We start from the raw sequence: 13304 nt of genomic DNA on the forward strand, positions 1-13304 counted from the left end.
CATCACTTGTTTTTGGTTCGATCTTGAAGGGGGTTATATGACGGTTTCTGAAGGCCGCCGATAGGTACTCGTATGTGGCTTTTCAGATTCATGGTAAGCTGCTGCCGTTCCTGTCGGCACGGCGGCTCCTGCATCCCCAACAGTTGCTGCTTCGGCGGTGCGATAGTGCCGGTGTGTTTCGTCCTCTTCATCGGTGCTGTATTCTTCTTCTTGGCCGGTCTCCTTGTTCTTGCGTCTCTTGAAGATCCGTTTGAAGATATTCGGTTTCTTCTCCTCCGGCGGATCTTTGTACAGTCTGTGACGATCCGATTCCTGAGAACCCGTAGTTCTTGTTGGAATCTCTTCAGTCGGCTGTTCGTTGTCATGCATAGCATAGGCGCCCGTGCCGGCAGTAGCACCGGTTCCAACGGCGCTGGCGGCAGCAGCTTCTCCAGCCTCGAGACGCTCCTTTTCTTCTTTGGCAGCAGCCTTCTCCCTCGCTTTCTCTTCCTTCTCTAGCTCTTTCTGGTACTGCTTCTTCTCTTGGGCAGCTTGCTCCTCTGCAGCCTTCTGGTCTTTTCCAAATTGTTTTTGTCGAGCATCTTCCTGTTCAGCTTGATGCTTGTCGTCCTCGTGAACTCCACAGGCTCCGGCACCAGCTCCAGCGGCTCTGGCCAGAGCGGCATTGCGAGCTATATGGCTTTCATTCATTTCTAGCGGCTCGGTAGCGGGTTCAGCATTAGGAGCTTCTTCCGAGGCAGGAATTGCAGTAGCAGCTGGTGCCGCACCCGTAGTTTCCTTCGTAGATGTGCCTAATCCTTCCTGAGTGGAAGCAGTCTTCTCAAAAGTGGGTATTCGGGCTTTGGAGGCTTCAGCGTCTCTTGGGGCTTGGGTGGTTGAATATGAATGATCAGCCAACTGGTTCCCTGTCTCAGCTTCCTTCTTTTGATTCAATGCATAAACACCAGCCGGACCTGCACCAACACCAGCAGTGGCGAGGCCTGGATTACGAGCAATATGATCTTTGAATTCTGTTTCCTCTTGAGCGGCTGATGTGCCCCCACGTGGGGCATTGACAGGGGCTGGTGAATTCAGACCTGCAGGATACGCCGTTGTGGGAATGCTCTTCTTTTTATGATGTGGTGGTGGAGGTCCCGAACGTGTTGGAACAGTGTACGAATCTATCCCTGTGGTGGTTGTTGGCGGCTCTGGGGTATCCGCCATCGCTTGAGTTTTATCATCCTCGCTTGCCTGGGAGGCAACGATGCCAGCACTCCCGGCGACCGCTCCGAGACCCATAGCTTCCAATATCCACGCCATGACTCCAGATTTCGGTGGCTCGGCGGAGTCTCGCGCAGTGGTGGTATCTGGAGTGGCGGTAGGTGTTTGATTCGAAATATTTACATCAGATACTTTGGGCTTTTCTGCTCGGCTGTTTTCGGCTGGTCGATCGGCAGGGGATGCGATTGTCGTCAAGGCCGAAGGGGGAACTGTTGTAGAATCCTGCGCTGGCGCCGTACTGGAGGTACCGGCCGCAGCAGAAGCGGTCCGTGCTGAATCGGTTGTCGAAGGTTCGTGTTTGGGGAGAGCTCCTGGAATATGAGAGGCTAGGAGGTGTCAAATCATAGTAAAGGCGAGGTAATGACTTATAACATACTGCTGTGATTCCTGTCTTTATTGGATGTGGTCGACGCCGCTCCTCCTGCTGCTCCCGCAGGGACACCGGTGCTCGATCCATAAGAATGTTCGGGCATTTGGTAGGTGGCGAGATCTATTGATGTTGGATCTACGACGCTTGCGACAGCATCACCCTCAGGCAAGGTATGGGAGCTATACGTTGATGTTTCGCCCATAGTGGCTATGCTAGTCCTTTCGCCGGATATACCACTTGTGGATGATGTTTCGGTCGCTCGCTTTGCATCTGCAGCGGAAACTATATTAATATAGCCCTGTCCATAGATGACAACGCCGTTTCAAGATGATTCGTCATATCAAAATATAACTGTGACAGCCTTGAGCGTACCTGGAACGTAGCCGGAAGTAGTGTTCTGGGGAGAGGTGGTAGTATTTGCAGCGGGTTCATCTCTTTTAGGAAAATGTGAGCCCTGGCCTGTCATTCTTCCAGTTGGACCGCTGGTATCAAAGACTTGGGGGGTTTCTACCTCCCTGCTAGGTCTTGGAATGTGTTAGTCCGATGCCTGCTGCTGTTCAGATGAATACCTACAGCATAGTTTTGAGTTTATCCATCTTGCATGAGATTTCTGGTTCTTTCGCCATCTGCCGGTTAGTTTGGTAGAAGGCAGCCCCTTTTGATGAGAGGAATTTCGACGATGAATTTTAAAACCAAACAAACAAGAACCAGACCAGCAAGCACGGCGAAGACGAGCTTATACTGTAAAGCATCTTCGAGGCATCGTTTCAAGTTACGTCATAACAATGATGTGTGGAGGCACACAATATATTCGCAACTGTGCTCTAGGGCTTCAAGCCACCAGTAATGAAGGTGGAGTTTGCTGATTGGGCGACCGCAAAATCAGCCATGGAGGATGTATGGAGGGTACGCAGAAGGGTTTCCTGGCGTGATCGGCGATGAGGAGCGAAACTGTGATGGTCGAGAGGGTTCGCTAACGGGCTGGACAGGTGGTTGGACGTCAATGAAGTCATCGGCCGCGGTAAATGGACAGATGAGATCGTCAGACTTCGTTGCTTGCTGAGGTTTGAAAGGATTGACATCTGCATGTCATCATCCCATTTGATCCTTATCAGACGGCTAGATCGAGACGGTGGGGAACGCTTTGAAAACTTTACTTCCAAATCTGTACCGTGCGTCGTCACCTTGTGGTTGGGCATGACGGACGATGTTTCAATTTCAATCATAGGCTTGACGTCGGGGGACGAGCGCAATGGAGATTATGTAATACTCACGTGACTGACTGAAGCGGTCGAGCCTGCCATCGGGGAGTTTATTTGACAGCCAGCCATACTTCACCATTACCAGAGCAGTTTCACCCATCAGTTGCCTCACAAAGCGTCACGATAAAATATTCAGCCCAGTTGGACGATACCTTTAGCCGTGGAGTGATGGACCTCTTTATCTTATCTACCCGCAGGCCCTCAGCCAAGCGAGCAGACTGGTCAGAATGCCAACAGGCCCCTTATCAGAAGAAAAAGCCGGTATCTTTGCCTATCTCAAACGATAAACCTCAACCTATAAGTGTCGGCCGGTGTTGTGCGAGACGGGTGGCTGGAAAATAAGCGTGAGCACGCTCTGCAATCAAGTGATACGAGAGGTGAAGCTAGGCGACCAATGCAAGGAACGCGGACTCGCCACCCAACCAAAAGCGTCCAAGCCAGACAAGCCCAAAAACAAGCCAGTACAAGTCCCGGCGTTGAGTTTTTCTAGAAGGCGATACGGCTTCTTCGATCGACACGAGATTCGCATATGACAATTTTGTGAACACGACATCATCCAACCGCGAGATGTCCACAGCCGATCTTGCTTATTGCGATGTTTTGCCATCTCCCCCCGCCAATTTTTACAGCAGGTTGCATTGCATGGGCACACGTCCACCATGACCTAGGACTTGAACAGCGCTCCGAACAAAGGGTAGCTAGTGAGGTAGGATTGGAAAGGGAGCCCACCCGACTTGTTGGCGTTCCACCCCATAGGCGACATACATGCGGAATAGTCGGGATCCTTAACCTTGGCCGGCCAAACTCGCCTCCTCCGGGCCATACGTACTCAAAACTGCGATGAAAACGGAATGATAAGTCAAGGTGGATACTCCCGCCACATACAACTTGTGTTGCACCCAGAGAGCACATCTCATCCCATCTCTTTGTCTCCAACTCCCAGGCCCCACTGCTGTCTCGTCACTCCCCGGCCCATGGTTTCGATTGAGCCTGGTGTGTCACGGGCCACCGCCCCAATTCTCATCTCACCTGAGTAGATTAGTACATTCACCGTTCCTTTGAGATTTGTTCTTCTCAGTCTATCCTATCCATCATTTATTCCTCAACCTGAGACAAGACCTTTCATATTGACCACAGCAATCGAAAACCCCTCGATCAAGGGGCCTTATCGAAAGCTGGACGGCACCATCGATGTACATTTGTGGGTGGATCAAACTCACGTTGATAGCAAACATTACGAAGTCGAGGCGCTAGAACCATCATGGGCCTTCGAGTAAAACTACGACGGGCATTCACTTCCAAGAAAGCCAGTCCCGACGATTCAACACCTCGCAACGAGCAATACTACACCGACCGTACAGACATCGAGTACTACAAGCCTCACGAGATCCCCAAGTCCAAATACAAAGGCAGAGTCGATCCAGAGCATCAAGCCAACCTGGCAGCCTTCTCACTAGCCGATGCCTTTTCAACAGCCCGGAGACGGACGTCACTTGCCCTATCCGGCAGCTTTTCCCCAGGTGGCACCAAGGCCCAGAGCAGAGCAGCAAGTCGGGACCCAAGCCAAGCTCCAAGCAGAAGATCGTCATGTCAGGATCAGCCGGGATCGAGACGGAGGATGGAGAGCGCCGGGGAGTCAGATGGAAGTGATGACTCAACCAGCACCAGCAGGGAGAAGAGTGTAGCTGCCAGTACAGCGCCGGGCCCTGACACTGCGAGCAGTATGTCTTTCGATCCCAATCGTCTTGAACTTAGATTCCAGTCATTAACATCCTTAGCGTCCCTCTCTGATCAGCCAACTGCGGCCCCTTTCGCCCCTGCCGAACTCACCGCGAAACTCACCCAACATGACAGCGGCATTGATATGGGTAACGGTCTCTTGAAGCAAGTCACGGCTCCCGACACGCCCTTCACTGCCGAAGAGCTAGAGCAAGCAATGTCGCGAGCAACTTTGAAGCCAAGAGGCTTGGGTGCCGAGGGCAAGGGCATCGGTGTTGCTTCGTGATAATGCCCGAGCTGCCGGGGGATTCGGGTGAAAAATTGTTGTGAAATACACAAATGAGGCATGGAATGATGAAAAGAAAGCAACGTGGACATGGACATGACTGGAATGACCTGAACAACAAAAACATTCTTCTAGTGTAAGCGGACGTGTTGGGAGTTGAAGTCTGGCATTTTCCTCCTCGGTGGCATTAGGCTCCTCATGATATGGATAAATGGGTCCAGGATTGTCTCGTCGCTGTTGTGACGGGTATGAAACTTAGAAAATGGCATATGTTCTTTCAAATGGCCGCAGGGCCCAAGAGATGGCAAAAGGTTCAGGTTTTCTTTCCGACGCACCAGGAATATCTTCGGTCAAATCAATGGTATTCTAAAGACTGGGGGGGGGGGGGTTATGGAGGCGGTAGAGTTGTCGGATCGGTTCCAAGGGAATGAATCACTCTCCTATCAGACTCTTTTACTGGCATTGCTGAATGAGGGAATATAAGAGGTCATGAGGTGTGCCGTCTATGGTCGACGATCCCTCGTTTCTCGTTTATTCATGGCGGCACAAGGCTTCCTCTCGGGTTCCGGGTTTAATTCCTCTGGACTGTATGCTAGAGCTGATCTCGTCTTTTTGCATCACAGAAGACAAGGGTTTTGGTCCAGAAATGCAGGATGTATTTGACAAGTCGTGTCATCGCGTTCACGTGTTGTAATTTCCCAACCGCCCTCTTCGCCCGCTAGCTCCAAGGTGCATGGTGATTCTGCGATACGCCACTCCCTCATTTCAGTTCTCAGCTTTACTGGCTCTCACTCACGTCATGCTCGTCTTGTCGTATGGACAGTCCGGAATAGAAAGGGGGAAGCTTTGGATTATTGTTTTGGCGGATGGATTCGAGCTCAGTATTCCATAAGGGCTCGTGATCAAGTGATCCAGATAAGGGCGATCAGCCGGAACGTTTCCAGAAATCAAAAGCTGGGTGGCTCACATAGGTTTAGGCTTGGGGAGAAAGTGATGATGTGCCGAGTCGCTTACCTCCTTTCGTGGAGACAGGATCCGCAAAGTGGACGAGAGAATAGTGTTTCCTCTTTGACCGATCAGGCGCAAGACCCTCGACATTCTGAGGCACCCGTTGCGGTAACAGCAATAATCTTTGCGGATCTCGGAAAATCGATGGGATGTATCCCTTTCAATCATCGGTATGCGTAACGGCCATATCCAGAACCTCGAGTCTTCCTCTGCCTTTGGTTTCGGCAGAACAGAATTCGCCCAGGGCCTTGAAAGCACCTGGTTCAACAAAGCCAATGACTTCCCACTCTTCACCCAGAACCTCCTGGCTCTCAACCTGTTCGACGAACGACAGGATTCTGTCCTTGATGGTTCCTTTACCATGCTCCCCATCGGTGCTGTCATCCGCGCTCGCCATCTTGGATTTTGGTATTTGCTTCGCAATGCTGGTGGGACAAGTAATTCGTAACCTCATCCTTGCTCGCATGACTGGAATCGGCTGCCAGGCTATCAATGCCCGAATTGCCTCCAGGGCCTGTTGTTTGACTGACTTGGTCGTCACAACGCCAGTCCACATCGGCATGTCGCTCTTCTTAGCCTTTCCGTTGCCCGTTGATTCGTTGTCGTCATCAGTCATCGGTGTCGCTTGGCCGCTGGTGTCGCTGGAACCTTTTGGTCCTCCTGAGCTTCTCTTAACTCCCTCTTCGAGATTTAGTTTGCCTAGTTTATGTCCCAGAGAGTCCTGCACTGGAGCATGCCCGCCCTGTTTTGAGAGAACGTCGAGTCCCTTCTTGATCATGCCGGTAGTATACACCCGTTTTGTTTGCGGATCGACAAGTCTCTGTACCACCTCTTCCACGATCTCTTTCTCCATTCTCTCCAATAATTCTTTTCTCTCGCTGGCATTCACTTGAATCTCGCCTTTCTTCAGGATTTCTTCTATAATGGCATCTTTCCAGGACTTTTCATCGTCACCTTCGTCGGTGGCAGCAGCCTTGCCTCTGCCCTTCTTTCCTCCTTTTCCGCCCGACTTTCCGTGCGAGGATTCTTGAGGCTGCGAAGAAATCGGCCAGGCCTTGATCAATTCCGCGTTCGGAGCGGTCTCGCCTTTAGAGGCATTGAGGAAGATGGTTGGGACTTGTAGAACATTGTCGAGGTCGGTTTCTGTGCCTGATCGATATTCTAGCAATTTGTTCTTGTAACAGGCGAGTTCAAACCGCTTCTTGCCCTTCTTGTATCTCACAAGCGACACGTTGGTCAATTTGATCTGATTCGCGGGCTGCTGTATCGTCGGCATGTTGACGGTCGAAAGGAAATCGTCAGCAGTATGCTCAACAGCAAAATGTTTTTCCTGACGGTTATTGTAAAATTCTCTTGCCGGTGATGGGTAGCCTTTGTGCGCCTCTCCGTTAGTCAATACGGGGGTCGCCTAAGCCAGTGAAGGAAACTCGGCATTTGAGGAGGGAAACGCGGAGAAAATTTGAAAGACATCCGCCGCGTCTGTGGAATTCATGGCTCACGCTTCTCAAACCTTTCCCACTAGATCTGTGTGACTATGTTGGCGTCGAAAAGCAATGCAAGAATAACAATAAGCCAGCAACTAGGATACATATGTCCAGAATGTCGCATCCGCCTCCGAAGACGACTTGCTGCACAGCGTCCCTCTATCCTTGCCGCCTCTAGACAGTCTCCTGATTTTACCGGCGATCAACACAAACAATCTGCCCAAAGACGATATTTCAGCACAAACGGCGAACTTCGGTCGTTGGAACAGGTGACTCACCACACTGACCTGCCGCTTCCCTCAGGCACGTCGAGTGCACCGAAGCCGAATGCGAAAGGGATAGGGCTCGGGAACTCCATTATCCGCGATCATTTAAGAGCATGGAGCATTCAGAACGAGAAGGACAAGCTAAAGAGAGCCGAAGCTGGCTTCCAAGGCCCAGGAAGACTGACCGCACTTCCCGATTCACTCTTCATCGAAGAAACAAGATTTGACGATGACCATCGAGATCTGGACCCAGAGCTCTCACAATATGAAGATGAGCTCGAGGGCGCAGCGATATACAATTTCAATGTCGGTGATTTGTTATATTTGGAGCCGAGGAACGTCAGGTTTCGTGCACAACTGGCCGTTTTTTTGGGTATCAGCGGCTCTCAGGCTCAATTTTTCCTTGCCGATGGCAGATGGCTGGTCGAGAAACCGTCAAACCTGACCAGCCCGATCTTACCGCAATTCGCCTCCGCCGAAGAGGTTCAACCGATCCAGAAGCACCTCCCGATAAAGCCTGTGGAGAGGAAGGTAGAAAATCTAGACATTAAGGCCAGTGAACCTTTTGCCGACGATGTCCCGTATGTGGATGCGGCCCCTCTAGTGCAACGCCTTGCAGATTTTACGGAGGAGATGTTGTCTTTCCGCCGAGAACACATTCAACTTCTTGATTCTCTGTATGAGCGGATTGCCGATGATGAGCACTACACTAGCCTCTCGTTTGACGGGCTCCTCGCCAAGTTGTTGGGTGCAGGAGAGTCAAAGGAAATCTCCCAGGCAGCCCGGATGATGGTATATCTTTCGGTGAAAAAAGAACCGGCCTTCATCCAACCAGTCGGCGCCAGGATTATAGATTCGGGCAAATTCATCATTACTCCCAAACGACTTGCCGCGACGTTTACACAAGTTTGCGGTTGGGCTCGACAATATCAAGAATCCGCAGCTCAGGCAGCCCAGGGGAAGGACGTTACCAAGATCCTGGAACGCAACCCGCTTCTCGCGTTCATTGACAAGGCAAGGCGTCTCATCCTCAAAAGCCGCGCTCTCCGCTCTCCAACAACCACAGGCAGTCTTGGGCCGAGCTCCGTCCAGTCCATCGTGGATTCCAAGGTCGCCACCATGCCCACGGGAGAAACCTTCTCTGAGCACGACAAAATGTTTCTGGAATTTCTCTGGGACACTTATATCCGTCAACCAGACTCCAAGATTCGTACTCGCCATCATTCCATCGGCTCGCTGATTCTCCGAGCTATTGGCGCGTACCCCAAGCTTCGTCTTGAACGAAAAATTGGCAGCCTTTTATTGCAGGAACTCGGAGTGCTCTCTCCATGGGCAGAAACCATTGATCAGAACGTGACCCTTCAAATACCCGGGCGGAGGGGATGCCACGAATTGGATGCGCTCTGTCGCGAATCCGACAAACTGTGCGAAGAAATCGGGTTGAATGAAGCACCCAATGACAGGCTGCTCCACGATTCCATGGCTTCATTACGACAAGACTTTGGTGAAATCCCCGCATTTTGCGTGGACAAAACTTCAACCGCCGTCAGGGATGATGCATACTCTCTTGAACCTAACGACGACGTCCCAGGCACCTACTGGATACACGTTCACATTTCGCATCCCTCAGCTTTTTTTGATCCGGAGCATGCCTTCTCCAAGAGAGCCCGTGCTCTTTGTCAAAGCTTATATCATGTCAACTTTACTCACCCGATGTTTCCTTGGGGACTTGCTGAAGCCTTGAGCATCAAGGATAATGGCCCGGCGCTCACTATTAGTACCTTACTTACGGAGGATGGCGATGTTAAAGACATCAAAATTTGGCCCACCAGGCTCCAGAACGTTGTCGTCCTGGAGCCAGAAGGGGTGGATGTGACTCTCGGAGCACCCTTGGAGGAGAAAGCTTACTTGATCGTGGGCAATGACGAAGGGCACATCGTGCCCTCTGGTATCGAGGTATCGGCAGAGGCCATAGAGAAGGCCCAGAGACATCGCCCCGTCCTTGAAAAACTCTACAGTTTGTTGCTCGCTCGGAATGAAGCCCGTCGTCGGGACGTTCCTGAATATGCCAATTGGTGGATCGGCCAACCAAGCTGTCAAAGCCTGGTTTCCTACGTTGAAGATTACGACCCCGACCGTCTCTTTCAGAGCTACCACTACTACGGCGACCCGGCCATCAAGTGCTTTGCCGACCGCTTTCCGAAGCACACTCGACTAGCAGAAAGCACCGACGAATATTCTCTGACTAACATGGCCATGAACCTCGCCGGCGAATCTGCGGCGAAATGGTTGGGAGATCGGAACATCCCGGCCATCTTCTCAGGGGCTCTCACGCATCCAGGTTTCCCAATCTCCAAGCTCAACAGTATGGGTCGTTATGACCCGAAATTTCTTCCCCTTTCGACCTTCTCGTCGTCCCCTGTTCCCAATGTGTTTCTCTGTGCCACCGCGTACTCACGTATCAGCAGCCCACTCCGGCGATTTTCCGATCTCCTATCACACTGGCAAGTGGACGCGTATTTGCGAGCGGAAGCCGCTGGATTAGTCACGCAAAAAGCTGATGCCAGCACCATTGAGCTCCCTTTCACGAAAGAAATGGTGGACGAATATATCTCAGTCGACACCGCAAGGCTACGGGAGACACCACGTGTGATATCCAAGGTCCCCCCCAAAGATTGGTCTATGCGAGCGCTCTTCCGCGCCTTTCACTTCAAAGAAGCAGAATTACCGGAAAAGTGGGATCTGAGAGTGTCGACTACCTCGATGAAAATGACTACCCCGGACGACAGTAGGCTGCGGGGGTTTCTCTTGCCTTTCGGTTTCTTCGCGAAAGTGTTGACCTCGAAGGAGGGATGGGAGACAGACTCATGGCTTGGTGCTTATCTACCGGTAAAGATTGAACTTGTCGACCTGGACACGATGTGTGTCTCATGTTGTGCCATCGGACCGCCCCGCAACACGTTCAACTTCACGGATCCTATCAGGATCGCCCCGAGACCTGTAAAACCATCACAAAAGAACTGAAGACGTTACGCCGGGAACGATGGACAGGATAGCCCCCCGGGGGGGGGGGAAGGGAACCCGGGCGGGAAGGAAAAAAGGAGTTGGGGTCTCAAGCTTGTCCCTTAAGACTTCGCCTAACCAACATTCGCGACAATATTCCCAGATAGCGTGCATTAATCTGACATCATTCAGAATGCTGACGAACTTCCCGAGGGATCGTTTTCTTAGGAAAATACTTCGATGTCCGAGATCTAAATATCTAGCTATGTTATCTGGCCATCCCGAAATTGCGTTAAAACAGCGGATTTCAGATTTCGGTATGCGGGCCCGCGGAGGAATCTTTTCTCTAAAGGAGGCAATGGCGTAAAGGGGCCCCAAAAGTCTTACCTACCAGCCGACGACGGTTTGTTGGATCTCTTGAGCTCTGAGTTCCTCTCCATGACCAGGTGTGACCCGGGGAACTGGGCATGCCAACGCCGTTCTAGTACCCCCAGGAAGGGGGGGGGGGAGGGGGTTGAGCCTCCGGTGACCAAAATTGGTGAGCCTGCTTGAAGACACGGATTTTTGCCGCCGCTCCTTGCGCGCACTTGACGTTTTTGACATTTCTGCGACGTATTTTTTTCAGCTGCGTGGGTGACGCGGGAGTGCTTCTGCAAAAGGAAAAGGATTTCTGCAGGAGGCGAGAGGCGAGAGGCGAGAGGCGAGAGGCGAGAGGCGAGAAGCGAGAGGATCCATAAAACCAAGCTTCGCCGTCTCCTGAATCAGAAAGATCGTCGCAGACGGAAACAGGTTCTGTATCGTGTTAGAACAGTGGACTCAGTCCTGGGTGGACAAGATCCAAAATTGCAACTCAGTGCGAGTCTACGACCACGCATAGTTTGGTATCACCAGTACACACTACTCTACCACTAGCAGCAGTCATGGAGCACACTGGTTGGCGACAACAATGCGCAGGATGTCGAAACAAGGGAGCGTCGTTTTGTGAAGCTCCCTTGGCTACTTTTCATGACCAGAGATATGAAAACGACCAGGGTGTCCCATTCGCAGGGCGAATAAGGCAGGGCCACATGGAGTTGCTCACTGATCATGACTCACCGCGCAATATCATTCCTGTCGCTTGAAGCCTCCAGTCGAGACTGAGGACAGAGCTGGATATCCCCCAAGGCTCAAAGGAGTGTCCCCTTGTCTTTTCTGACCCAAACGCCGATAGCTAGCCTTGTCCTCTATCAAACATTGCGACATGTGCGAGGTGGCAAGCGTGAGTTTCTCGGGCTTTACGTACATTTCTACCAAGCTCCTGGGACGGGCGGGTTTTGGGGGTCGCCTCAAAACAGGTGGCGCGTTAGGGATTTGCCGGCGTTCTAGGAGTGAGGCGAACGGTGAGTGGACGGCGAGCCGTGCTTGCGAAAAGGATGCCATCACCGGACTTATTCAAGAGGCAGAGCCCCGAAGCCACCTCCCCAGGGAGTCTGAAGCGAGGGGAGACAGCTCTTTACAGTAACTAGCCCGGAAGTCAGGGCGAGGCGGCCAAAAGCGGTCTACGGGCTGCTCCCTTGAACCCAGGGCACTCCCCGGTCCCCTTTCTGTCACAGATTCCCAGACCTTGTGGCATGCCGGGTTAAGGGATTTAACAACTCAGCTGGCTTCTCGAGGCTCCAGAGGAACTAGACAGGCCAGGAACGTGCCTTTCTCCGCCCTCCTGAAGCAGACGTGATGTTCAACCTTCAAGTTCCAAGATCGAATCCACCAAGGCAGACCAGGATCCTCAGGATCGCAATGGCCCAAACCTGCGAATGCAAGCCAGAACACCGGCGTGGCTGTCAGTGAACGCGGGGCTCTCTGTCCGGGAGTCAGATGCAATAATTCACATGTATCGGCCAGTGTGAAAATTTTGAGGGGAGCTGAACAAGAGTGACAAGCCGCATGGGTGGGCCAATCAGGCAGTCTGCCGGAGTGATTCAGAGTGATGATGGCACTAGCCGATTCAGAGTCCCAACCCACAGCTCTGGCTCCGGCTCAAGAGCACAACAAGATCTGGGTTTTTCCCAGATCTCTCGTCTATCGCCCCTTGTCGCTAAACATTCCCCGACCTGAGTGCCAACAACCTCTCAGCACACGGCGAATCCCACCGCTACGACGAAGCCTTAGGCCGTAGCAGCCCATCGCCAGCATCCCATGGAAGGGTCGCAACCGACACCACTCAGATCTCGGTCGCCCAGGATCAACCGCAACCTAGAGAAGGGAGATTTTCCTGCCCTTGATGCATCATGGAAGATTTGCATTGACCCGACTCATGGCCCGGGGAAAAGGGCAGACGTGAACTCGTGGACGAAATGCCACGGCTCCTGAGCCACAACTTGGTCAAATTAACTGAATTGAATCACACCTCTAATCCCAGCTGGCCTGGTCCATGAGGCCCAAAGACAACCCTGCTCGCTTGCTGGTCCTAGTCAACCGTCAACCATCGACTAACGAGTCCCAAAAAGCACAGACGTCTTTCGAAGCTTCTCGACCAATAAGCCCGTCGCTGGCTAAGGCTGCCTTTTCCTGCTTTTGTGGTCGATTCCCATCCCGCGAGTCCCCGATGCCGTGGAGTCTTGTTTAACCTGAATTGACTTGATGAACTCGATTGCGTGGCGGATGGCT

At 52.1% G+C, this 13304-nt stretch overlaps 4 protein-coding genes across 4 annotated transcripts; 2 read left to right on the forward strand and 2 right to left on the reverse strand.

Moving 5' to 3' along the window:
- Positions 1-33: 33 nt before the first annotated feature.
- Positions 34-2096, reverse strand: Z518_02706 (uncharacterized protein; the record flags this gene model as incomplete). Its single annotated transcript, XM_013419733.1, has 3 exons — positions 34-1586; positions 1637-1900; positions 2003-2096. 3 exons carry the CDS (start codon positions 2094-2096, stop codon positions 34-36), a joined length of 1911 nt encoding a protein of 636 aa, XP_013275187.1.
- A 2057-nt stretch (positions 2097-4153) lies between these two features.
- On the forward strand, positions 4154-4897 carry Z518_02707 (uncharacterized protein; the record flags this gene model as incomplete). Its single annotated transcript, XM_013419734.1, has 2 exons — positions 4154-4613; positions 4671-4897. 2 exons carry the CDS (start codon positions 4154-4156, stop codon positions 4895-4897), a joined length of 687 nt encoding a protein of 228 aa, XP_013275188.1.
- A 1168-nt stretch (positions 4898-6065) lies between these two features.
- Positions 6066-7181, reverse strand: Z518_02708 (uncharacterized protein; the record flags this gene model as incomplete). The annotated part of the gene is made up of 1 exon (XM_013419735.1): positions 6066-7181. The coding sequence occupies one exon, from the start codon at positions 7179-7181 to the stop codon at positions 6066-6068; it is 1116 nt and encodes a 371-aa protein (XP_013275189.1).
- Positions 7182-7439: 258 nt separating this feature from the next.
- Z518_02709 (uncharacterized protein) lies at positions 7440-10679 on the forward strand (the record flags this gene model as incomplete). Its single annotated transcript, XM_013419736.1, has 1 exon — positions 7440-10679. The coding sequence occupies one exon, from the start codon at positions 7440-7442 to the stop codon at positions 10677-10679; it is 3240 nt and encodes a 1079-aa protein (XP_013275190.1).
- Between the last annotated feature and the right edge of the window lie 2625 nt (positions 10680-13304).

This window comes from Rhinocladiella mackenziei, assembly GCF_000835555.1.
Source record: "Rhinocladiella mackenziei CBS 650.93 unplaced genomic scaffold supercont1.2, whole genome shotgun sequence".
Lineage (NCBI taxonomy): Eukaryota > Fungi > Ascomycota > Eurotiomycetes > Chaetothyriales > Herpotrichiellaceae > Rhinocladiella > Rhinocladiella mackenziei.